The sequence below is a fragment of the Sus scrofa genome, chromosome 3, assembly GCF_054392235.1.
Source record: "Sus scrofa isolate SSC_HxYL_T2T_F1_AM1 chromosome 3, Sscrofa_HxYL_maternal_Yorkshire_Landrace_v2.0, whole genome shotgun sequence".
In the NCBI taxonomy this organism is placed as follows: domain Eukaryota; kingdom Metazoa; phylum Chordata; class Mammalia; order Artiodactyla; family Suidae; genus Sus; species Sus scrofa.
Genome location: NC_139385.1, coordinates 106,723,828 through 106,748,236, shown reverse-complemented (window position 1 = coordinate 106,748,236; position 24,409 = coordinate 106,723,828). Strand labels below are relative to the sequence as shown.

Below are 24,409 nucleotides of genomic sequence, written 5' to 3'. Positions count from 1 at the left end.
CTTGGCCAAAGGCTTCTAGAAGACAAAACAATTAATGTATAGAATTTGTTTATCATTTTAAAACCAGGAAAGAAAATAAGCCAACCCTCATTTTAATGTGCCCTTATGAAAAGACTCTCATCCAGGGGAAGCAATTACACATCAAGAAATACATGTACTTACTGTGCTACGGTGGGTCCTTTAGGGGTTGTTCAATTGTTTAGAACCAGGGATGGTTTTATTCTGTGAAATGACATTTTAATCACCTTGTGTGCAAGGGAAAACATGTACAAAGATTTTGAGCTATGAGTCAATGAATTGCCATGTGTTTAATACCACGTTGCTTCTTTTACCTACTGTGGTTGATACTTGGATACTTCATTTAGTGACTGAACTAAGCAATGGATGTATTGTGGGTGAGGTTGGGGAGATGGATACAAGAGAAATCTTACAGGTTTCTTCTAAAGTAACTAGCAGCCTGGTTGAAGAAACAATAGGAACACTACTACATTAAGCACTCAAAGTGTGTAATTAAATGGTTAATGGAGGAACATCAAATAGAAAGGTAAAGATGGTTTACTAAGGTGGTTCGAGAAGAGGAGATCCCTGTGGACGGCTCTGGTAGGGAAAGTTTCATGAAGATTTGGATCTTGAAGGATGGGAAAGATTGAGATGAGGAGAGGGGAGAAGGCTCTGTCCTAGACAGGAGGGCAGGTGTAATCAGAAGCATGGAGGGAGGAGTAAATGTGACTTCTGGGGGTGGGGGGTGGCAGTCAGGATCACCTGGTTAGGGTGCTGAGAGCAGGGGGAGGCAGCATGAAATGCCCATAGATCAAAGGCAGAAGCACACAGCAGAGGGCCCAGGTTTATGCCAGATACCCTGGGTTTCCTTGGATCTGTGTTTACAGCCTTTTCTGCTCATTTGAGTTCTCAGTTGTCAAGGCTGTTTAAAAGCTTGAGTCAGATGTTCATTTTAAACAGTCCTCAGCATGGTTCTTTGTATCTTTAGTAGCTCTTGACACAGGGCTGAGGTTCTGGTAGGTCCACCCTCATTACTTTTTTCCCATTTTTTAAAAAATTGAAGGTATCATCAGGAGTTCCCATTGTGGCTCAGCGGTACTGATCCCAACTAAGATCCATGAGGATGAGGGTTCAATCCCTGGCCTCTCTGAGTGGGTTAAGGATCCAGCATTGCCGTGAGCTGCGGTGTGGGTGGCAGATGTGGCTTGGATCCTGCACTGTTGTGGCTGTGGCCTAGGCCAGCAGCTACAGCTCCGATTTAACCCCTAGCCTGAAAGTTTCCATATGCCATAGGTGTGGCCCTAAAAAGAAAAAAAAAAAAAAAAAAAGAAATTTTAAGGTATCGTTTACATGCCATGAAATTCACTTGTTTTAGCAGTTTTGTGAGTTTTTTGACAAATACATACAGTCATGTAACTACACTCCCTCCTTGTGATCAGAATGTAGAAGAGTTTCACCACCTTCCAAAATGCTCCCATTAACTTTCCCTTTCCTAGTCAAACCCCTTGCTCACCCCTAGCCCCTGGCAACCACTGATCCCTTTTCAGGGCCTCTAGCATTGCATTTTCTAGTATGTCACTCAGATGGAGTCGTACACTGTGTAGCCTTTTGAGCTTGGCTGCTTTTCATTTAGCATGGTGTGTTTGAGATCAGGCCATGTTGTTGATTGCATCAGTAATGGGTTTGGATCATTTCCAGTTTTTGACAATTACAAATAAAATTGCTGTAGACTTTTTCCTGTAGGTTTCTTTGAGAATCTAAGTTTTCATTTCAGTTGAGTAAATACCTAGGAATGGGATTGTGGGATCATGCATGGTAAGCGTGCATTTGATTTTGTAAGAAACTGAAGAGTGTTTCCCAAAGTGGAGAAACTATTTTGTTTTTCTACCAGCAGTGAAAGTTCTAGTTACTTTGTATCCCTCATCAGAACCTGATTATTTTCAAGTTCTATTTTAATATTGTTGATGCTGTGCTGCTGCTGCTATTTTAACACTGGTCGTTCTAATACGAATGTAGTGGTGTCACTGTGGTTATAATTTTCATTTTGCTAAAACTAATGTTCATCTTTTCATGCTTAATCGCCGTTCATAGATTTTTTGATGAGGTAGCTTTCAGATCTTTAGCTTGTTTTTAATTGGGTTATTTTCTTATTGAGTTTTGAGAGATCTTTATGTATTCTATATATATATAATATATAATATATATTTTTATATTATATATTTATATATTATATATAATATTTATATATTACTAGCTATGTATTTTGCAAATTTTTTTCCCATTTGGTGACTTTTCTTTTAACAAAGTCTTTTGAATAGCAGTTATTAATTTGATGTTCAATTTATCTTTTATGAACTGCGCTTTTAGTGTCAGAGCTAATAAAGCTTTACCTAACCCCAAGGTCACAAGGATGTTTCCCCTACATGTTCCTCCAGATGTTTTATAGTTTTAGGTTTCACATTTTTGTCTGTCCTTTGAGTTAGTTCTTGTACAAGATGCAGGGTATGAAACTATGCTTATTTTTTTGCACATGGATATTCTTCCAGCATCATTTGTTGAAAAAACTATAATTTCTGCATCGAATCGCCTTTCCACCTTTGTTGAGAATCAGTTGAACATATATATGTGTGGACTCTGGGCTTTATTCTGGTCCAGTGATCTCTTTGTCTGTGTTTTTGTTATCATGGTAGACGTGATGATCTTCCCGGTTTTTCTACGTCCTAAGCAAGGCCCCACTTTCTTGCGAATAAATAAGTGTACCGCTTTTAGGTGATCCAGGTAAGGAATAACGTGGTCTAGACTGTTCTCGGAGTCTGGACCCAGACCGTCAGCATGAAGATCACTTGTGAACTTGTTAGAAACAGAACTCTCAGCCCCTCTGCAGACTTGCTGAATGAGAAACTCTGAGGATGGGTCCGGCAGTGCGTGTGGAGCAAGCCCTCCAAGCACTGCTGGTGCACGCCAGAGTTTGAGACTTTGAGAGGAAGACTTCAGAATTTAGGTTGTTTAGAAGGAAACGGTGATAGAACGATGTTAATAGACTTCTTCTGGGTGCTTTAATTTTCTAACTTGGATTCCACAAAAACCTGTGGCCATTATCTGAAAGAGAGAAGAACCTTTTTTGCATTCTTTCTGGCCTTCAAAAGCTTTTCTTGAACTCCCTTGCCAGCACCTGCCAACAAAAAATGAGATCTCCACTAAAGGAGCGAGAAGCCACTTCTGATGCCCAGGGAGGTTTTCGAGCAGTGGAGCATCAACATAAGAGAGAGCCAAGTCAGGGTCTGCTGGGTGTACATTTCAGGCTGATAGATTGAGAATCAACCAGAAGTGCTTCTGGTTAATGGTTTGTCAAGTTTCAGGTCACCTTCACCCAGAAATCCACTGGCGTTCTCCTGAGCAGCAGATAAAGGGGAGGAATATTACATGAGCTTTCAAAGGCCCCAAATGTCCCAGTGCAAGAACCAAATCATTACCTCGTTCCACTCATTGGGCAGTAGATGCATTAAGAGCTCTCCTCTCCAATGGATCGTTTACACTAGGCTGCTCACCAGAGAGGCCCGAGCAGTTCCCGAATAAAAGAAGGACGCCTTGCCCTTTCAACACTGAAGTCTTTTTTTTTTTCCCCCTCAGGAAGATGGTTTGAAAGAACAAAAGATATGTCACATTGTCATTTTAGTCCCTCTGCCTTACACACACACACACACGGTATTTTAAACTCTCACTTCTAATTTTCTAGTAACGGATTTGATCTGGACCTTTGCTTACTGCTCTCTCTGGAGAAAGAGGGTAATGTTAATTACAAAAAAAAAAAGCATTAACTTTCATCTTTGTAGCCTCAGGAGTGAAGAAGGGACCCATATAGACAGGAAAATAGACTTTTCCCTCGTGGCTCCATATTCCTGCTGACCGTGAGATGGCTCGGGGCAGGTTTAGGGAACACTTTGATGGAAAACTTTCTTCCTGGCTTGGCTCCAGCAGGTATACACTTTCTGTTCTGGGAAGTTGTTGCCTTGTAATGAGTATCTTCGCTTGTGCATCGCACCTCACACATCTCCTGTCTCCGCCTGCCTCTCATGGTCCTGTAGGAAACATCCAGAAGCAGTACAAATGGGCTGCAAGGAGGGGCTCTGGTCCTGTGCCTGTCGCTCCCCTGTGCTCCCTGACGTGTGTGCTGTGTCGGGCGAGAGTGCCGTCTCTGGGAGTTTTGATTTTCCATTACTCTGCAGGGAGTCTGGTTTCCAAAATAACTTTCCGCCCTTCTTCTCATCAAACCCTCTATTCACTTAAGAGAAGTGGGCCTCTCGCACCCCTTCCAATCTGCCGAGAGGTTTTTACACAGCTTTTTCATTGATAGCATTGGAGAAGGAAAGTTCATTAAAAAAAAAAAAAAGTAAACCACCTGTTAGAATAATAAGAATATGCTTGAATTTTCTTGAGTGTTTTTCCCAGTTTCTATATGGGAAGAAAAGGGGGGTAAAATGTCGGTTTTATATTCTTTAACATGTGTAGCTTGGTGGGGAGACCGTGAAGCTGGGCGTTAGACAGTCCTTGGTACAGAATCTGGCTCTACCGCTTAATAATGATGCGCCTTGGGTGAGTCACCTAGATCCCTCCGAGCCCCAGTTTGTCTAGTGGAGATAATAATACAATCTCGTAGGACCCTTTGAGAAGTCAAGAAAACATATTTGAATCACTCTATCTGGTAAATGATTAACAACTTATTTCTGTTGTTGGATGTGTTTAAGAAATGGATTTTTGTCTTTTGCTTAGGACTGTAGCATTTCCTCAATTTATCTCCTAACACCGCTCTCCCTGTGAGTTCCACGAGATTTTTCTACCTTCCCAGTACAACCTCTCCAAGAAGGATCTGAAGTTCATCCTACTAACCTCATAACAGCCCTCCCAGAGGATCCGTGTTTTAATAGGGCTTAAAGCCTCAAGCTTAAAGGATAAAGCTGATACAGCGGTGCTGAAAGCAACAGGGATCATTTGGTTTTTAGGACATCAGTATCTCTGAATTCCCAGCTATCTGGAGCCAGGTCGGCCTAACTCACTTTTACTTGGGCTCTGGGATCCCTGTGATAGTGATTCTAATATAGTCTCTCTTATTTTCCTTTGTCTCTCTCCATAGGCAGATACATGTGTAGCACAAAGGCCTGGTACCTAGCACCCCGGAGGCACTCAGTAAATACTAGTCAAGTGAATGAACAATTCTCCCAGTTAAAACATTTTCCTTCCAGTATTTACCCTGCATCTCTTCTGCTTGGTTTATCTGTTCTCCCTGAATTAGGTGTCTATTGCTGAGTAGCAGATTATTCCAAATTTAGCAGCTTAAGACAATAAGACATATGTATTTTCTCATGCACTTTCTGTGGCTCAGGAATTCAGGAGCAGGGCTAGCTGGATGGTTCCGGCCTATGGCGCCTGATGAGATTGCAGACAGGACATTAGCCAGGGCTGTGGTCGGCAGAAGGCTCAGCTGGGGCTGGAGGATCTGGTTCCAGGATGGCTGACACACATGACTCATCAGTCAGTGGTGACTGACAGCAGGTCTTAGCTTCCCGTAGGATGGACCTCTCTGTCGGGCTGCTTGAGTGTCCTCAGGACATGGCAGCTGACTTTCCAAGAGAGAGCAAGGTGGAACCTGCAATGTCACACTGCTCTGTCATTTCTGCAAAATCTTTTTGGTTACAGAAGACAGCAGGGCATCTCTAGTCATTGTAGGAAGAGTGAATTCCAGGAGGCAGGGATCCATGGTGGGGGACAGGGTCATTTTGGAGACTGGCTCACTCAACCCTTTCTTTTTCTCTCCCAGAAAGTAAAGTTTCTTTCCAAGTCTTACCTCTAGGGGGATTTCAGTTCTTTCCTCTCAGGCGTCTCACAATCCCTTAGGGACAGCCAGACTCACAAGCACTGCAGAGATGTGGCAGAGATATGCTCGGGTGGGGTGGGGGGCAGTGCTAATCTATCACTAGGGATTCTTGAGACTCTTAAGACTGTCCGATAGACCTTAACCTCAGCTTAACTTTTGTTGTCTAGTCCCAGTTAATGCTTAAGCCAAGACCTACTGAAAGAGCGAGCAGGTGACTACACAGTATTCAGGGCCCACCCTTCCAGGTTAGGCAAGTGCCATCTTCCATAAATAAAGACACGACTCTTGGGCTGCCCTGAGGTAGTGAGGTCTAGCATGGGAATTGGGTTTGGGGAGGGAAGGTGGGTAACGTTTAGCCATAACCGCTTCTTTTCCAGGGCCCTGGTGACCAAGAAGGTGTATCTGCAGGAAGTTTGCTGAGACTCAAGGCAGGGCCTGTAGCCAGTCATATTGTCCTTCTAGACAGAGATAACATACGTATTTGGGGAATTTGGTTTCCACTTGCTCTTCATTAGCACAAAAACCTAAGCTAACTAACTGAATCTCCCTTAAGCATCTGTGCCCTCAGAATATTTTCTCAGGTTCATTAAACTGGAAAGAGGAGTTCCTATCATGGCTCAGTGGTTAATGAACCTGACTAGCACCCACGAGGACAAGGGGTTTGATCCCTGGCTTCGCTCAACGGGTTAAGGATCCGGCATTGTCATAAGCTATGGTGTAGGTTGCAGATGCCGCTTGGATCTGGTGTTGCTGTGGCTGTGGTGTAGGCTGGCGGCTACAGCTCCAATTAGACCCCTAGCCTGGGAACCTCTATGTGCCGCTGGTGTGGCCCTAAAAAGACAAAAAGACAAAAAAAAAAAAAAAAAACTGGAAAGAAAACAAGGGTTTCCCCTTCCTCACCCCCATCTTTTGTTCTTGATGGTTTTCATTTTCTGTGTATGGGGGTTTCTAGATACGAGACTGAAAATTTAGCAGATGTCTTTATTGTCTGGTAAAGCTATGAGAAACCCATTTTTCTCCTTGCGCAGTGGCTGTTCTTTCCCCAACATTCTCATATCACTATAGAAGACAGCTCATGGAGAGAGAGGTGTTTCTGAGGCTCTAAGAGGCAATTCTTGGAATTCATTAGTTTTTCTGGACTGCAGTGTTCCCCGGCTGGCAACACTGAGGTGTTAGCTGCAGGGAGGCGGGAAACTGTGTGAGTGTGTGAGTGTGTGTGTGTGTGTGTGTGTGTGTGGTCAGAGCCTGTGAACCTTGAAGCAGCATAGAGTTGGATTAAGGGATGATTTGCTTTCTGTTATTAAAAACATTATTGTTTTTGACCTCTTCATCCCTCTCTCCACATGTAGAGTTCTGGTCACAGTCTCAGTGGACCATAAGACCCATCAGGAAAAATTGAAGTAATCTTTTGAAGCCAGGGGAAAGATATAAGTTCTGCAGGCACCAGATGATGGTGGCTGTTTCTGTACAAGGATCTGGGGCTTGTTCACCTATGTTAAGCCTCCTAAGGAAGGTCCATTCCCCTAACACCCTGCCCTGGGGCCTGGGTTACTGGGAGGAAGGGGGGCTCACCTCCTGGTCAGTAAGGACCACAGGATGGGGAGAGTAAGACAGGGAACCACCTGCTCTCTGGGAAGCTTGTAGGGCTCTTTTGGCCAATGACCGGCCTGGACTTGGTGCTTTGATAATTGTCATCTTTACTTCTTGTAACTTCTTTCTCCATCTCCTTTGTCTTATGGGTCTTTCATTGACCTTGTTGTTTTCTTGTTTTTACCTTGACTCTCCTGAAAGTATTCTTCCTTCCCAGGTAGTCTGGTAAGAAATAACGACCTGGCCAACTTCCTGGGAACTGTGCTCAGGACTCCTAGATCCCTCTGGGAAGGGCTATGGTTTTTCTTTGGAATTTCAGCTTTAAAATACTAGCAGCGGTACACAACTGCCTTAGCCCACAAAGGAGTTTGAAGAAAACAAAGTGAGTTCAGTGTTTGGTATTTTGGGAAATGGTGCAGGTACTTACTTTTGAGAAGCTCTGGGGAGCCTGGGATGAGGCGGGAAGGGGCCACTTGGCATGAGAGGGTGTGATTTTCAGTGCATTCTGCTTGAACCTTCCTGAATCCTGCCTGCCGCCGACTGGAAGATGTGGAACAGCTGGTATCAACAGCACTGGCTGGCTGGGGGGTTTTCAGTCAATAATCCCATAGCCTTTTTGTCTGGGGTGCCTGTGGCATTAAAAGCCTTATTACATATTTGAAAAGAGGAGGGGTCGTCACCTTTCACTTGGCAAATGACACCCCCCTCCCTATGATTGCTAAGTAGCCCCTGGGACTTGACAGAGGTCAGAGTCCTGGCTAAGACTTCTGTGACTGCTCCCCCACAGGCATTTTCTAATAGAGCATTTTAGAAACATGAGCTCATGGCCACGAGCTCCACGGGGCTCAGGTAATCAGGAGTTCAGCAACAGCTAGGTTTCCTGGGATGTGAATCACAGGACCCATCGCTGGCCCCAGCGAGGACTCTGGCCCCACCCTTGGCTGGTGCCCTACTTGGCTAATTTCCCGGGATGAGAAGGCTCTTTGAGCATTTAGCAGGCCTGCCTGGAGGGGTTTTGCTGTGTGGTTTTTCTCCTGGCAAGCAGTGACTTTTCCTGGGTACCAGAAGTGTGCGCAGCAGCTCCCAGGCGACTCCCGCATGTAACTGTGAATGGGGTTTGGGGTGGGGGGGATGAATGAATGTGGACAGGCAGGAGGCACGGAGCCTGGGCACTGCCTGCTTCGGCATGACCCACCTTGTTCAGGGCTTCTCTGTGTTCCCACGTATGTCGCAGCAGAGCCTGGGTCGTGGGACTGGGGGCTGCCCTCCCCTTCTCCCTGAGGCTCTCTTCCTCAGCGACCATCCCATTGTCCTGCCACCGTGTTGGACCTCAGTTTACACTATGCTCCCTACTCTGTCAAGCATCCACATTTTTCACATTCTTTCCCGCTACAAAGTGCACACTAGCTAAAAGTTTTTTGTTTTCATCAGCGGACAGAGCATACATCCTGCCATGAACACAGACCAGATCATTCAGAGAGAAAAGACGAGAGAGAAGGAGATGGCTTACTTTAAATGTGAGATGCTAATCTTGAAATGCCACCGTGCTCTCCTGTTTAGATTACACACGGAATAACGCACGAGGACCATGCCAAGCCTCTCCTCCTGGACATTTCTGCTTTTTGTTTTTTTTTTTGTGTGTGTGTGTGTGTGTTTTTTTTAAGGATTTTTATTTTTGATTCATGCCGTGTGGCTCTCTGGGAAGATTTAGATAGCCTAAGTCTGATCTCTCTCAAGCAATTCATTGCTGTTTCCTCTTTCCTGTTTTGAACAGAAATTTTCTGCAATGTATTGTGTGAGGACAACATGTAGGACACAGTCTTTGGTATCACATAAATATTTACTTAATCGTTAAAAACTCACTGTCATGTGGCATTTATTTTACTTGAAACTATCATCATCCATTTTCCTCATGGAAAATAAAGGGCAAATGTGCCGCTTCTTCAAGTCTCAGTACCTCATTGGTTTTTTTGTTGTCGCTCTGTTGCTGTTGATCTTGTGTTTTTTTACAGTAAGTCCAAAAAGTCAACCTGGAGATTGACTGAGGGGGAGACTGAAGTAAAAGTCCTCAGAGACCGAGTGGGGAAGGTTCCATCTCGCCTCTGTCAGGAGCACCCCTTCCCCATCATAACCACCACTGTCGGGGCTATCACGGTCATTCCCAGCTTTGTTAGTGGGGACCTATCTATTAAGGACCAAATCCAAAATATCCAAGTACAACAATTTAGAGAGCGGCTATAGTCCATCCATGGTGGCCAAGAGTCTGTGCCCAGAACAGGGCCTGGCATCCAGCATCCACGTAATACCCATCTTTTAGGATGTACGGTTATTTTTTTACCCTTCAGAAAGCTTCAGTGTGTATTTCTGCCCATGTCATTTGAGTGCATTTATCCTTTTCTCTTTCTCATTGTGTACACATACACACTATACACACGTCTCTTAGTTCTTTTTCTACTTAGTGTTTCTCGGGGGACTTAGCATGTGGACTTTTCAAAACCATTGTGTTGAATTCTATTCTGTGGGTACATTATGAATTCATTAATCCCCTTTAGCTGTCTTTTCTCTTTTTAACAAATTTTTTGGGGGTATAGTTGACTTACAAAGTTGTGTTTAGCTGTCGTTTCTAAGTCTCTGGAGGAGAGCTGGGGGAATGTGTGGAGAGTCGTGCACCGCAGCCAGGAAGAGGCTTCCATTCCCCCTGGCAGAGGTCCCAGGCTATTCCGCATCCTTGGGAGGTGTGGATGGATGGATGGGTCAGGGTGGGAATTCTTGAACTGACACTCACTGTTAGCTGTGTGCCCTTGAACAAATGAGATACCCAACCTCTTGGGGCCTGGATTTCTTTATCCGTAAGTCAAGAATAGTACCACCTCTTGATATTAGAGGGTGTAAGTCGCTTACAGATATGTATGTAATAATGTCTCGTGCATATGTAATGATACCTGGTGTCTGTGTAACAGAACCTCATGGGTATATAACATAAGAGTGCCTTGCACATAGAATAGTACCTCTGATGTAAGATGCTTAGAATGGCACTTGGCGGGGGGGCCCCATACATGGTAGCTGTTATTTTCCAGCTTCTGAATTATCTAAAATTTGACAGCTATTTAGACAAAAATGCCAGGATGGTTGAATCATTTACTTTGTGTTGTGAAATAACCTGCCTTAAGGACTGGATTCATTCTTTGCTTGGGATCCAAGAAAATCCTTCTGAGGAGTTTCCTAGCCTTTTCTCAAATGAGTCATATTTCTTACTGCTTTGTGCTGGAGCTGAGTCAGCCCTCCTTGCCCAGCCTGGTCTTCCCAAGAGTTCACCAAGTCTGAGGATGGAGTCAGCTTCTTCAGAGCCCCTGATGGATGGGGTGGGGAAGGCAATGCCCATGACCCCTCTTTTACTCACAGTGGCAGCTGCAGACCCCAGCAGGGGCCGGGTTGGGGGTGAGGCCGTTTTATTCTCCTGTAGTAAAGAGATGTTATGTTGGCACCTGGGCGAGAGAATGTGTCATCTTAGTGTTTAGGCAGAGCCATTGCACCACCTTTGCTTGATGAATGAGAAAACGGAGCCCCAAAGAGAGTAAATGACTTGGTCTAGGTCATAAAGCAAATTGGAGGCAAAAGCAAAATTTGTCTCCTAGTTCTTCATTCAACCATACTGGTAGAAAGAGAAGGTCATAAGAGAGAATTCAGGAAAAATAAAGAAGACCCCCCCATGGCATCCCAGCTTGTGGGAAAGACTCCTGCATGCCCCGAACATCAAGAGTAGGTGACCATCCTGCAGTGAGTTATGACAGTGGTGCCCAGAGGTGGCTGGTCATGCATGTTGGTCTTTCTAGGTCCAGGCTCCCAGGTCAAGAGTGGGCACTGTTGATTATTGGGCATGTGTCCTTGATACACATAACCTGGGAGGAAGAGCTGCCATCTGGGAGGTCATAAGTTTGAACCTGTTAGAAATTCCCTAACAGCATTTCAAGCTGTTCTCTAAATGAAAAACATTCCAAGAGCACTGAGACTAAGGGTATTTACGACTTTGGGTTGGGAACAGTGTTCAGTCCTGTCAGCTCAGCCCCCTTTTTGTGCAGGAGAAGGTGAGATGGAATGAGGGAGGTGGTGATGAAGCAGTGATGCCTTCAATAATCAGACTGGCCAGGAGAGACGGCAGAGAGCTTGGTGCCAGGGGCTGCCTCTCCCTATGTCTGTGCGTGTCCTTCTGGTCTAGACTGAGAAGTCTCAGCCAAGGAAGAGGGGCCGGGTGAGATTGATGAACAGAATAATTGTTGAGGTGTGGGATCTTTTTGCTTCTCCCGCCACCTGCCTGCAACCTGTCATAGAGTCTTCTGAGTGTTGGGGTTGTAAGATACTCATTGATGTAGAAGCCCCGAGGAGTTTGAGCTTACAGGCAAACCAAACCAAGGAAAAAAACATTCCTGGAGTGTTGTTGGAGGTTGGGGTTACTGAGGATCTCGTAGCTTCTTCATAGGGTGTCTCCTTAGCTTTATGCCTTGGTGAACTCTTGCTGGATATCTGACCGGTCTTCATTTCCACGGAAAGTATCACAGGAGTTATCCAACTTTGTGCTGGCTCCTCCTGACTTGGGTCACTCCTTCTACTGTGTGGCAGATGCAGCCATGAGACAGTCTGTGCAGGGCTGGAAGGGCCCTCTGGAAGGAAGGCCAGTGTTGGTTTTGCCTCATGAGCTGCAGTAAATGATACATCACCCAGGTGGGCGTGGCTGAGTGCATCCAATGAGAGCGCAGAGCATCCTTCAGAGCAAGTCACAGGCATAGGAGCAGGCTGGGTAACTCTTCCCTCAGCTCAGAACCACAGGCAATTGGGAAGCTGATGAAATGTATCATTTCTCTCCTGCTCTCCATGCTAACATCTGGTGCCCTTTCTTCCTCATCCATGCCATGTAGCTCCCCACTCCCACAGCAGGAGGGGCCCTTTCAGTACCTAATGCTTTAGGCAGAAAGTCATTAAAGAGCATTAGAAAAGATTTTTTCAAATATAAAAATGTACGATCCCCATCATCCTAGTATGTCATCATAATTCTTTTATGTGACCTTCAGCCTGCGCATATGTCTTACATAGGGTTGTATACTGTGCCTTGTGTTTTCGCAATATTGTACCATGTCTCCCCATATTCCTATGCAGTCTTTCCTCACCATTGAAAAATTTCTATGGCTGTAACATAATTCACTGGGCCATTCTCCTAATGTGAGACGATCAAGTTATTTCTGTTTGATGGCTGATGAGGCATGTGGTGGGGAACATCTATGTTATAAGGGTACAGCTTTTAGTTTCTGTTAGTTATTGACTTAGGAGTTAATGCCTAAGGAATCACCTAATCAAAGGATATGAATCTCTTTGTGATGTTTGCTATGTATGGTAATATTGCTTCTGAAAATATTATGTGACATTGCCTCTAGCAGTGAATAAATAAATCAGCTTCATAGCTGCCTTCCCGGGAGCTGATAATACCATTTTAAAACAAATGTGTTTCTTTATTAGGCATTAAATGGTATGTCAGTGGTATGTCGAGACTGCTTTAGTTTACATTTTAAGAATTCCTAGTAAGAGTGAATATTTTATTTGTCCTCCTATGAATTTTATGTTCATGTCGTTTACACATTTATCTATAATGATCTTGATGAATGTATTTGGATTTGCTGATATGTAGACCTCTGTTGTACATTTGCCCTTGAATTGGAAACTAAGCAAAAGGGAACAGACAAATTCACATAGTAAGACAGTTTGTATATTTTCATAAAAGTATCATAAAAAGGAAAAGTGTCAAAAAAAATTGTTCTCTATTAGGACACTAAAGAGACATGGCAACCAGATCCTATGTATGAGCTCTAATTAGCTCCTAGATTAGACTTCTAAAAACAGCAGCAACAATAAAGGACATTTTGGGGACAATCAGGGAGATTTGGATATGAACTGTATGTTGGATAATGTAAAATCAATGTTAAATTTCTTGATTTTGATACTGTGGTTATGTTAAAGAGACTGTCTTTGTTCTTAGGAGATAAAGCTGAAGTTTTTAGGTGTGAAGTTCAAACTATGGTTCAGCCAACCTATATATATATATATATATATATATATATATATATATATATATATCTCATATGTTGCATATTATATAACAATATATTATTATTAGTATAATCATGTATGTTGTAGTTAATCATATTATGCTAATGATATTAATATATCATGCTATATTATATGTAATTATGTAATATATAAATTATACATGATATATTGGATATATAGTATATTGATATTATACACAAAAATATGTCTATACATTTATAAATCTTTTTTTTTTTTGGCTTTTTTAGGGCCGCCCCTCAGCATATGGAGGTTCCTAGGCTAAGGGTCCAGTTGGAGCTGTAGCTGCCAGCCTATGCCACAGCCACAGTAACTCGGGATCTGAGTGGCACCTGCCACCTACACTATAGCTCACAGCAATGCCAGATCCTTAACCCACTGAGCAAGGCCGGGGATTGAACCTGTGTCCTCTTGGATGCTAGTCAGATTCGTTTCCACTGAGCCGTGACAGGGACTCCTATAAATCTATACTTTTACATGCACACCATGCACTTTCTCTTACATATATACACACACACAATGCCTAACCCCTGCCCCTTGGAAGCTGCATTTGAATAGAGATCCCTCACCAAAGGAGGAACTGCTGAAGGATCCATTTCTAGCAGTGACTCCAGGCTCAACAGGGAGGTTCTCCAGGGCAGTGGAATCTTGAGGCTTCCCTGTCCAGAAGTATGTGGAATGGGGGTGTTTTCATCAGCCAGGGCCCCACCCCCTTTCTCCTGCAGCCTCATCTGCAGGCCTCCTTGGAGCACGAAGTTTACCTGTGTTCTGCCTCTCCTGTAGCCTCTCATTTCCCACGTGTTAGACAGCAGTGCACACGGGCTGTGGGTGGGAGTAGCAGAACGCTCTGGGGAAGTTTGACCAGACAGACCCCACCATCTGGATAAGCAAGAGTTATCCTTGGCCCTCTGTCGAACCTTTGCCCAAGACCTTCCCATCCTCCCACCCCCACCCCCTATAGACTTTAAGAAGCTTCTCTCCAGGTGTGAGTGCACCCCACTAGAGGGCTTTGAAAGTAAATGGAGTTAAATTAATTGGTTGCTGCACTCTGCTATTAAATCAGTGCAAACCGTTTAGAGCTTTCAGTTTGGTTGCTGTAAAAAGTTGAGAAATAAGGCCCTCAGGGACCCCTATCACCCCCATTATGGCAGCATTCCCTTGAGAAAACTAGATCGGACTCCTCACCATTTTAAATTAAAACACAGTTTTCCAGGATCAAAATAACCAGTCAGTCCGAGGGATTTGTAAATCAAATTTCATCTTAAGATGCATTAAGGCTTACTGTTGACATACATTCCATGGTGACTTCTGTGAAGGGATTGGAAGGATGCCTCGTACAAAGAGAACTCCCAACCCCTGGCCTGAGCTGCCCAGGGTCGAACTGGGGGGTTTGGATTTTTGTAGATCAGGTTTGTGGCAAGTAAGGACTATTGAAAAGATTTGGGGGTTTTTTGATACTGTTTTTTTTCCCCCAGATTATAAAAATAGAATATTTGAAATATACTGAAAATATGAAGCAGAAGTGAAAATCACCTCTAATTGTGCAATTACATGATGATTGTCATGTGTATACTTGTTAGTCATGCGTGTAGACGTTGTGTTAGATTTGGGATCTTCCCATGAGAATTTGCTCGGCTGAGTCTCACTCCTTAGGTTGTGGCCAAGTAGGAGGCGGTGGGCTTTCTATACCCAGAAGGTGGACAATGTCAGAGACCTTTTTGAAACAATAAGCCCCGTGTAAAAAGGAAAGCCAGGCAGGCTGGGGGCCAGGAAGCAGGGGGCCCAGGAACAGACCCCTATCTGGGTCACCGGGCCATGCTGAGGATACAGCTTGGGAGCACTGAGGGCCGCCTCCCAGCCAATCGGGAGCTCTGCCTATTTTCTTGGGGGCGGCCTCCCTCTAAAAGCACACGCTGGGCATTTGCTCCCTGTTGTTCTCGCCCTTTTTCTCCTTCAGTGTGACTTTCTCTCCACCCCTCCCTTCTCTAGATGGACAAGATGCCCTTGGATTAAGCAGACGTTTGGCTCTTACATGTGACCTCAGCGGCAGGGAACCTTATATTCCAAGAGGAAGAAAAGATTCTTCCCCCCAAGGACTGTTGACACTGTTATGCTGGGGAGTCAGACACTGGCTGGTGCAGAAGGAATGGGGGAAGGCATGGAGCTTTCCCAGTGCATGCATGTTCAGTTGTGCCATGCTGGGGACCTGCCAGGGCCTGCCTGAGAGTGCCAGGAGCCTGGCAGGAGACCCATAACCTGTGTCCTCTGCCCTTGGGGGAGCCACAGGCAGTTCAGCTCTTCCGGGTGAGAGCTTTAGGGACTTGCGGTAGGGAGAGTGGGCTGTCCCTCAGGGCAGCGTGTGGCCAGTGGAACCCTCACCTCTTTGGTTTAGATTCTGGGCTCCACCACCAGAGAGCTGTGTTAAAGGAAACAGGTTGCTTGAACCTGCAAAACGAGGGTAAAAGCAGCTGCCTTCAGGTAGGGTGGTTGTCAAGAATCAGCGAGGTACTGCATGTAATGCATTGAGCATAGCACCTGCCACAGTGTAAGCCCTCAATGAAAGTTAGCTCTCAGCCTCACTGTGTTAGTCTGCTCAGGCGGCCGTGACAAAATACCACAGGCTGGGACAGAAATGTATGTCTCACCGTTCCGGAGGCTGGAAGCCCAAGATAAAGAGGCCAGCATGGTGGGGTTCTGGTGAGGATGCTCTTCCGGGCTTGTCGACAGCCGCCCTCTCATTGTGTCCTCATGTGGCAGAGAGTGAGCCAGCTCAGGTCTTTTCATGTAAGGGTATAATCCCATCGTGGGGGCCCCACCCTCGTGCCTGCATCTAAACCTAATTAACCTCCCAAAGGCTCCCCCCTCCACACTATTGCACTGGGGTTTAGAGTTTCGTCGTATGAATTTGGTGGGGCGGGGCCGGGGTGGTGGTGGCTGATGTTCAGTCCCTAACAATTACCGTCATCGTTTTTTGTTGTCCCTTTGCAGGGCATTCTTAGGTCTGGGACAGTCTTTGAGGGGCAGGGAAGGAAGACGTGAGGAAACTCTTTCGGTCTCCAGTAGGGTCTCAAAACCCACGGGGGTGGGTCTTGAGCCTTCTGGAAACTGCTTTCAGTGTCCTGTTTCCCTCTCCTTTTAGCCTTTGGGGAAAGGCTTCTTCCTTGTCCTGCCGAGGTAAGAAGGATGATGTAGAAAAGCCAGGTTTATGAGACAGCTGCTTCTCTGAGCCAGGCAGCTGGGTGCAGAGCAGAGTCACACCTTTGCCTCCTCTGGGCAGTGGCCCTTGGGGCCCACAAGCATCACCCCATTGACAGAGGACAGTGCCCGGAGAGGCCCGGGGTGAGGAACACCAGCCGTCCAAGGTCACACAGCTCACAAGTTTTAGCAAGCTTTGAACCTTGAGCCTTTCCACCCCACACCCTTGCAACATGTAGCTGGAGTGGGGCGGAGCGGAGCGGCCTCACCTGGAGCTGGAACGGGACTGGGATGGATGCTCAGTGCAGCTGCCCAGGGCGAGTGCACAGACTGGGCCTTCCCAACATGCGATGCTCGCTGCTGGAGCTGAACAGTGAGGCTCCTCGCACCCCTGAATCCCTCCGCCGACGGAGGCTGCCTCCCACCTCCAGGTCCCCTTGGCTGGAGAAGCCCACCCCGCAGGAAGTTATTTTCAAGGTGCACTAACCCTGCCCATGCTTTCTTCTCTGCTCTTATCCTCCTCCAGCCCCTAAAGACAATGAAGAACGCGTGTTCCGGGAGCGCATGCGGCCCAGGAAGCGGCAGGGGGCGGTCAGGCGCAGAGTCCACCAGGTCAACGGCCACAAGTTCATGGCCACCTACCTTCGGCAGCCCACCTACTGCTCCCACTGCAGAGATTTCATCTGGTAAGGCCCCCTCTCTCTCAGCAACCTCTAGTTAGTTATGCCTTCTCAGCAGCAAGAAGCATGGGAACGGGTTGAGAGATGAGAAGCTATGTGCAAAATGCTGATGCGCTTTATTTCTTTATTTGACTATAGAACACTTTTCTAAAAGGTTAAGTGTTTGGTGCCTGGGGGGATAAAAGGAAAGAAGGAACTGTGGTTCCTGATGACTGTATTTAAGATTTTTATAATGGTAGTGTGTTTCTTTTATTTTTCTTTTATTTTGTTTTTTTGTCTTTCTAGGGCGGTACCTGCGGCATATGGAGGTTCGCAGGCTAGGGGTCTAATCGGAGCTGTTGCTGCCAGCCTACGCCAGAGCCACAGCAACACCAGATCCGAGCCTCATCTGTGACCTACACCACAGCTCACAGCAATGCCGGATCTTTAACCCACTGAGTGAGGCCAAGGATTGAACCCGCATCCTTACAGATACTAGTTGGTTTCGTAACCCACTGAGCCACGACAGCAACTCCCTTATAATAAGTTTTAAAACCATCAGATTGCCAATATTTATAACCCAGAGCAGTTCTTAGTAACTGTGAGAGCTGATGCTGCCAGGATGCTGAGATTTCAGAGGGAGCGTTGGCTAGATTGCTCAGGGAAGGCTTCCTGGAGGAGGTGGCCCTTCTCCTTTCATGATGACTACGATTTTAATAGGCAGAGATGTGGGAGGTAGAGAAGGATAAAGGAGCCCTGGCCTTGGGAATTAGAGGAGAACTTTTAATGACTACCTACCACGTGCCAGCATCTCTCTTTGGCACTGGAAATCTCTAACTCTTTCCAGCATCCTATGAGCTATGTATTATGAACCTCATGCCACTAACAACAGGCTCGTTACCGAGGCTCGGCAATGAGACTAGCCTGCAGGCCTTCAGCTCGGAAGTGTCAGAGGCCTGATTCCACCCCTGCTGAGTACGACTAATGGCTCCTGCTCAGCCCTCCTGGCAGCCTCTCTAGCGCTTTGTGAAGTCTGCCAACATACTGGGATCTCACAGGGGAGAGTGAGCGAGGCCAGACGGCAGCATCAACCCAGATGGGGGACGATCAGATGGCACTCTCCGGGCCACCGTGTCCAGAAATGCCTCCTCTCATGCGGGTAGTTTTCGAAAAACTAGTCACAGAGGTCAACACAGATATCTGAGGTGACGCAGCTCAGAGCCAACTCAAGCCGACTGAATCAGAAGTAACTCCCCTGGGCGTTCCCGTCGTGGCTCAGTGGTTAACGAATCCGACTAGGAACCATGAGGTTGTGGGTTCAATCCCTGGCCTTCCTCAGTGGGTCCAGGATCCGGCATTGCCGTGAGCTGTGGTGTAGGTCACATACGCAGCTTGGACCCTGTGTTGCTGTGGCTGTGGTGTAGGCTGGTGGGCTCTGATTAGAGCCCTAGCCTGGGAACCTCCATATGCTGCGAGTGTGGCCCTAAAAAGACAAAAAGAACAAAAAAAAAAAAGGAAGTAACATCCCATTCCACCCATAGACACCTCTTATTCCTGGGGCTGGCAACCCTCTGACCTCCCCTCCTGTATTTGGGTCATGAACTGGAGGACTAGGTTTTGAAAGCTGCGTCTTAGAGCCTCAGCTCTCCTCTCAGCCCGTGGCCAGCGCCTCTGGACTCCAGGTTTCCTTAGCCATAGCCCGCTGACTTCTGGCTCTGCTGTGGGCTGGACACTGTAGGAGCTGACCAGTTGGTAATAGTATCCTGAGGACAGGGCTTAGGCCACATTGGTTAGGTTGCTCTGTGTCCAGGATGGGGCTAAACCTGCCCTAGGGGACCCTACTCTGGCCATGGAGTCACTTGTGTCGGCCTTCACGTACGTGGCAGACTGACTCCCTGGCCCCCCCTATAATCTTTGGCTGCTTCTGGAAGGCCCGGGAACATGCCTGCCAGCAGCAGCCCTCCTCCATGATTATCCCCAGAGGAGGGCCCGCTTGGTGACTGGAAACCTGCAGAGAGCAAGCAGAGGCCCCCTGACTTTCCAGAACATGGCTGGCTCCCCAGAATGGCTGTTTGTATAGGAAACCAAGTCCTGACACTGGCCAAACTTTGTGCCCATTCCAAGTGGTAGGGCTGCCCTCTGTGGGCCTTCAGAAGGTGTCATCTTAAGGATCCCACAAGTGGGAGTGAGACCAGTGTGCTGCTGGGTGGACCCCAGCAGCATTGGTATACCGCGGGCAGTGGCGGAATGGTCAGAATGGGGTGGCTTTGGGTGGCTTTTGACCTGCTGAAGTTCATTTTCTTAAGGGGTTGTGCTCTTCTTTTCAGGGGTGTCATAGGGAAGCAGGGATACCAGTGTCAAGGTAAGAGGGTGTTGTATGAAGTCAGCCCATGGGGCCCCGTGGGTTGATCCAGATCACCCCCGCCCACAGGAAGTGGGTGCTGGCTTGCATGACACTCAGAGGCCCTGCATGCTTGGCACACTCATGCCCCCTCTCCACCGAGCAAGGCCCTGCTTTCCTCTGTCCCTGCCTGGCCATCTCTACCTGTGGGACCACTGTCTGCAGGTGTCCCAGGAGTTTCAGTCTTTTTGTACAGCTGGAACGGGGAGCAATTCTTTCTTCCCTGTGAACATAAGACTTGAGTCAGAGGCTCTTTGAACCCCCCTTCCCCCGCCTGCCCCGTGTCCTGAGCCAGGTTCTGTTTGTCCCATCAGCTCCTTCACTCTCTTACTCCCTGAAGAAGCTCTCTCACCAGCTTGTTTCATTCTGTGTCACTAACAGTCCTTGCTCGTACTTTTTTTGTCTCGTCTGTACCATCATTAGCTCCTAAACATTTAACAGTCACTTGACGTCATGCACTCACCCCCTCACCCCACCCACCCCGCCAAGTTAACTGACTGCAAATGCAAGGTTATGTTGTCCAGAATTGGAGGGTGGGTATGTGACCAGGTCACGTTGAGGCTTCTCTGATTAGAGCCAGGAGACCCTCCCATCTCCTTGGCCAGCCTCTGGTTGACGGGAGTCTGACCCCAAGGCACTGGCATAGCTTCTGTTGGGCACAGCTGTGTTCCGGGGGTAGCGTGCACACATGGAATGGTTCTTGGGTTACTTTCAGACACCTACTGCCCATGCTGACCTGGGACACCTAAAGCCGGAGCCATAGGCTACTTGTGGGGGAAGTATTAAATTAAATGGAAAATGTTAAAGGGCAGCATGGAAGGGGCACCACCAGATGAAAAAGCTTAGGAACTTCTCTGCCACCAAACAGCCATCTGCCTGCAGCCAGCACCCCTATCACCCCAGCTGACCCTGATAGGACCCTGAGTGGAGCCTAGGTAGTGGCAGTGCCCTGGGTACACAGTGCTCCCGGGCTGGGCGATTGTTCCCTGACCTTGGCACTTAGAAGCAAGAACATTGATCGGTACTCCTGGAACTAGAGAACTGCTGATGCCCTTTGAATATAAATGGTCCATTCTTCTCCAGAGCATTGAGGAAGCCCTAATGGCTCTGATGGCAGAGTGCTTCGAAATGACTGCACGGAGGTAGGGCATTCCATTAAGCCTGGGCGACGGAAGGGGCACGGCTCCCCTCTTCCCTCCCCTGAGACTCCATGGAAGCTTTCTGCCCCTCCTCGTCGCTCAGGCCTCTGTGTTTTGCTCTTCGCAGTTTGCACTTGCGTGGTCCACAAGCGATGCCATGAGCTCATAATTACGAAGTGCGCCGGATTAAAGAAACAGGAAACTCCCGACGAGGTAAATATTTATAACATTGACATTCTGGGCTTTCTTTACAGCCATCCCCGCCCTCCACTGCCTCCTCTGTGGTCCCCAAGAAAAACCTTATCTCACAGAGGTCCCGTTGCTTTCTTCATTGTGTTGATCAAAAATGAAGGGAGTTGTCCTCTGCCTTCCGGCGTGAGGCACAGTCTACGGAATGAGTGCTGCTCTAAAGCCTTGGGTTTATGTGTGTGGACGTGAGGCCAAGGGCTGCATGATGCCCACTCGAAAAAACCCACAAGGAAAAAGTGAGTTGTTTTATGTCATTGTCTCATCAGAACAGTGAAGGGCTCACTGACACGTCAAGGGCTCCACACAGCTCAAAATCAGTACGAGACACAACACACGAGCAGGAACCTTATCTTTATGAAGTGACGGGGGAGTGGAGCAGGATTAGCAAATCCGAGAAACACTTACAACAACAACAATAGCTGACATTCACTGGGTACTTACCGTGCCCTGATCTAGGCCCTTTATCATATATTATTTAATGTCATAACAACCTCAGTGAGATCCATGTTGATATTACCTTCACTTTCCAACAGAGAGAAGAGAGGCAGATAAAGGTCAAATTAACATGCCCCAGACTTCCCAGTGAGTCCTTAACAAAGCCATGCTCAGACCCAGCTAGTCTGCGCCAGAGTCTGAGCCCTTGACTGCTGTGCTGTGCCATCTTAATCTTAGAAGCGAGTGTTGGATTGCCTGTTAGGGTACCTGGTCGGGGGCAAGGCAGCAGGAACATTCAGCTCGAAGCGAGGTTTCTCCTAAGTGACAGAGAGAAGCGTGGTTCTGCTAAGAGATGTAAAAACCTTTTGGGGAAGATGACAGGTGGGACTTTTAAGTTAGAGGAGAGAAGCTGTGTTCACAAGAGGTGATTTCTTGACGTGCTTTCAATTCTCGGTGAAATAAATACTACGTAATCATAGGCCATTAGAATTGGATGTCAGAGAGAGAGGCCCTGGGTGGGTTTAATAATCCGATGGGTTTGTAATTTGGCTTCCAAAATAAGTGACTTACAGAGCGCATTTACCTGCTTCTTAAAAATAATTCAACCAAAGGACATCCTGGCATCCAAAGCATTTTTCATCTTTTATCTCCTTTTGATTTCACACCGTCTCTGGAAAGCGGAAGGGGATGAGGCTTGGATTGAACATCCCATGTCCCCGTAGGGCAGACAGCCCCAAACACCCAAGTTATTTGCAGGGGTTCTGCCGTCAGAGCTGAAATTGCAAGTCACTGTCTCCTGGGCCCCCTGACTCCTGGTCCAGGATCACAGTCCAAAGTCTGTTGTAACCCTTGTGACTTTTTCAAGTAAATGAGAGAAAGAGATGGTTTGCCTGCTGTCTGTCTGCCTTTCTTCCTATGGACATTTTATTGAGCAGGTGTTGAGCACTTCCTGTATGCCAGATAGTGTTCCATGTCCCACAGAAACAAAGGAATATGTGACTCCTGCTCTCAGAGATCCTTCTTCTTCTTCTTTTTTTTTTTTTTTCCTTTTTAAATCAACCATGAACCTCTACAGCCCTCTTAAGCTCTTTCACACCTCCTTAAAGGGAGTCCCTGTGACTTCATGCCATGCAGGCTGGAGGGTTGAGATTTGAAATGCACTGAACCCAGCTTAATCTGTGACCTGGTTTTTCTGACTGCATTTCCTGGCCTCTTGAGCAGTGAAAAGAAGTCACCAATGAGATTTCTTCTCAAACTTGGTATATGGCCCACAGGAAAGAAACCACCTTGGACTGACGAAGGGCATGTTGGGTTTCCTAGCGGGTGGGATGGCTTGCCTGTCTGGATGCTCTCTGGGGCCAGTCTCTGAGTTGCCATCTCCCTGGCGCATCACGGAGACAGACCTGCTCTCTGCCGGGTGCAGCATTGAGGGGACCATCTTTAAGTTCACTTTTTTGTCTCACCCCCGCAGTGTGAGGCACATACACACTCATCACACACACATATATATACACACACCCCCAAACCCACCTGGCTCTGAACACCAAGCGTCTAATGTCCCATGACTAGGTGCTCTGCCAACGGGCTCCTGGAACTTGGCACCATGAGCCCTTAGCCGGTGCCCGGCCCTGTCTTGTGTCTGTGGGGTCACACTTAGGACGCACACCCCTGTCCACACTAACCAAGAAATGTGCTCTCTTTGCATCGCCTTCCTTCCTTCTCTCCCTCTTTTCACTTTTAACCTGCCAATTCTATTTTCTTCCCCTACCTTCCCTCCCCATGTTCTTTCTGTTGGTCTCACCCACCCCTCTGCTGTGCACACCCGTGCCACTGCCTGCACGGGGGCAGCCTTCCCAGGTGCCCGCGGTCACTCTGATTCTACGGGCTGGTCTTGTGTTCACGCCGTCATCCTCACGGCTCTCTGCTACCTTAGTGTCCTTAGTGGTTGCGGCTGAGAGTCACATGCTCTCCAGCCCCGTCTGACCCTCCTAGTCACCTGGGATGCTTCCCCGCCTCTTCACCGTGGCCATTGCCACGTCCCTGGGGAGCTCATCCTGAGAGGCCACGAGCCTCAGTCCAGCATGTCTATAGCATCTGCAGGAGCAGAGTAGACACGGTGACTTCCCATGTCCCCTGGCCAAGTAAGGTTGACGTGACTGTATTCACAAATAGACACCCTTGTGCCACACATCCGAGAGGGGCTGGGCATGATGTCTGGAACTCGTACGGGGGCAAGAGCAGGCAGCCGGTGCCTCTAAGGCAGGGCTCCGTAAAACTCTGGTCCAGCGCAGGGACGGGCCAGTCCTTGTTGCTGGCTGATAAGGAGCTTGTTAGGAAGTGGAGTGGCCCTGAGGGCGTGTGTGCGCACAGCCAGGCTCCGGCATTTGGGTTCCATCCATGTCACATCCGTGACGGGGCCCAGCTCCCTCCTCCTCCTTAACCCCCCACGAGGGCTTTTCCCTCCCCAGGCAGCAGAGAGCCAAGGACAGCTTTTTCGCTACCTGCTGTCCACTCCCTCATGCCCAGAGTAGCAAGAAGGACACTCTGTGCAGCCCAGGGGGTCTCAGGTGGTGGCCCCCTGGTGTTCGGAGAGGGGCGGTTTGTTCGTGCTCCGCTTGAGGTAGAGGTGGAGAGCCTCTCCACGCGGGGCCGGGAGACCCCAGACAACCCCTTGCTTCTGTGAAACCCTTGCCCTTCCACTGGCGGCATCTCACTGACCCTGTAATCCTGTGACATTGGGTGGGATGGGGGTGCG

General features: G+C 47.5%; 1 protein-coding gene across 5 annotated transcripts in view; it reads left to right on the top strand.

Annotated features, from left to right (window-relative positions):
- The window catches only part of PRKCE (protein kinase C epsilon), a 514,046-nt gene that overhangs the window by 304,806 nt on the left and 184,831 nt on the right, over positions 1-24,409 (top strand). For all 5 annotated transcript variants that reach the window (XM_021088294.2, XM_085019379.1, XM_085019380.1 and 2 more), the window contains 3 exons: positions 17,298-17,457; positions 19,758-19,792; positions 21,098-21,183. In XM_021088294.2, the coding sequence (XP_020943953.2) occupies positions 17,298-17,457; positions 19,758-19,792; positions 21,098-21,183 (281 nt within the window). The remainder of the gene's footprint in view (positions 1-17,297; positions 17,458-19,757; positions 19,793-21,097; positions 21,184-24,409) is intronic.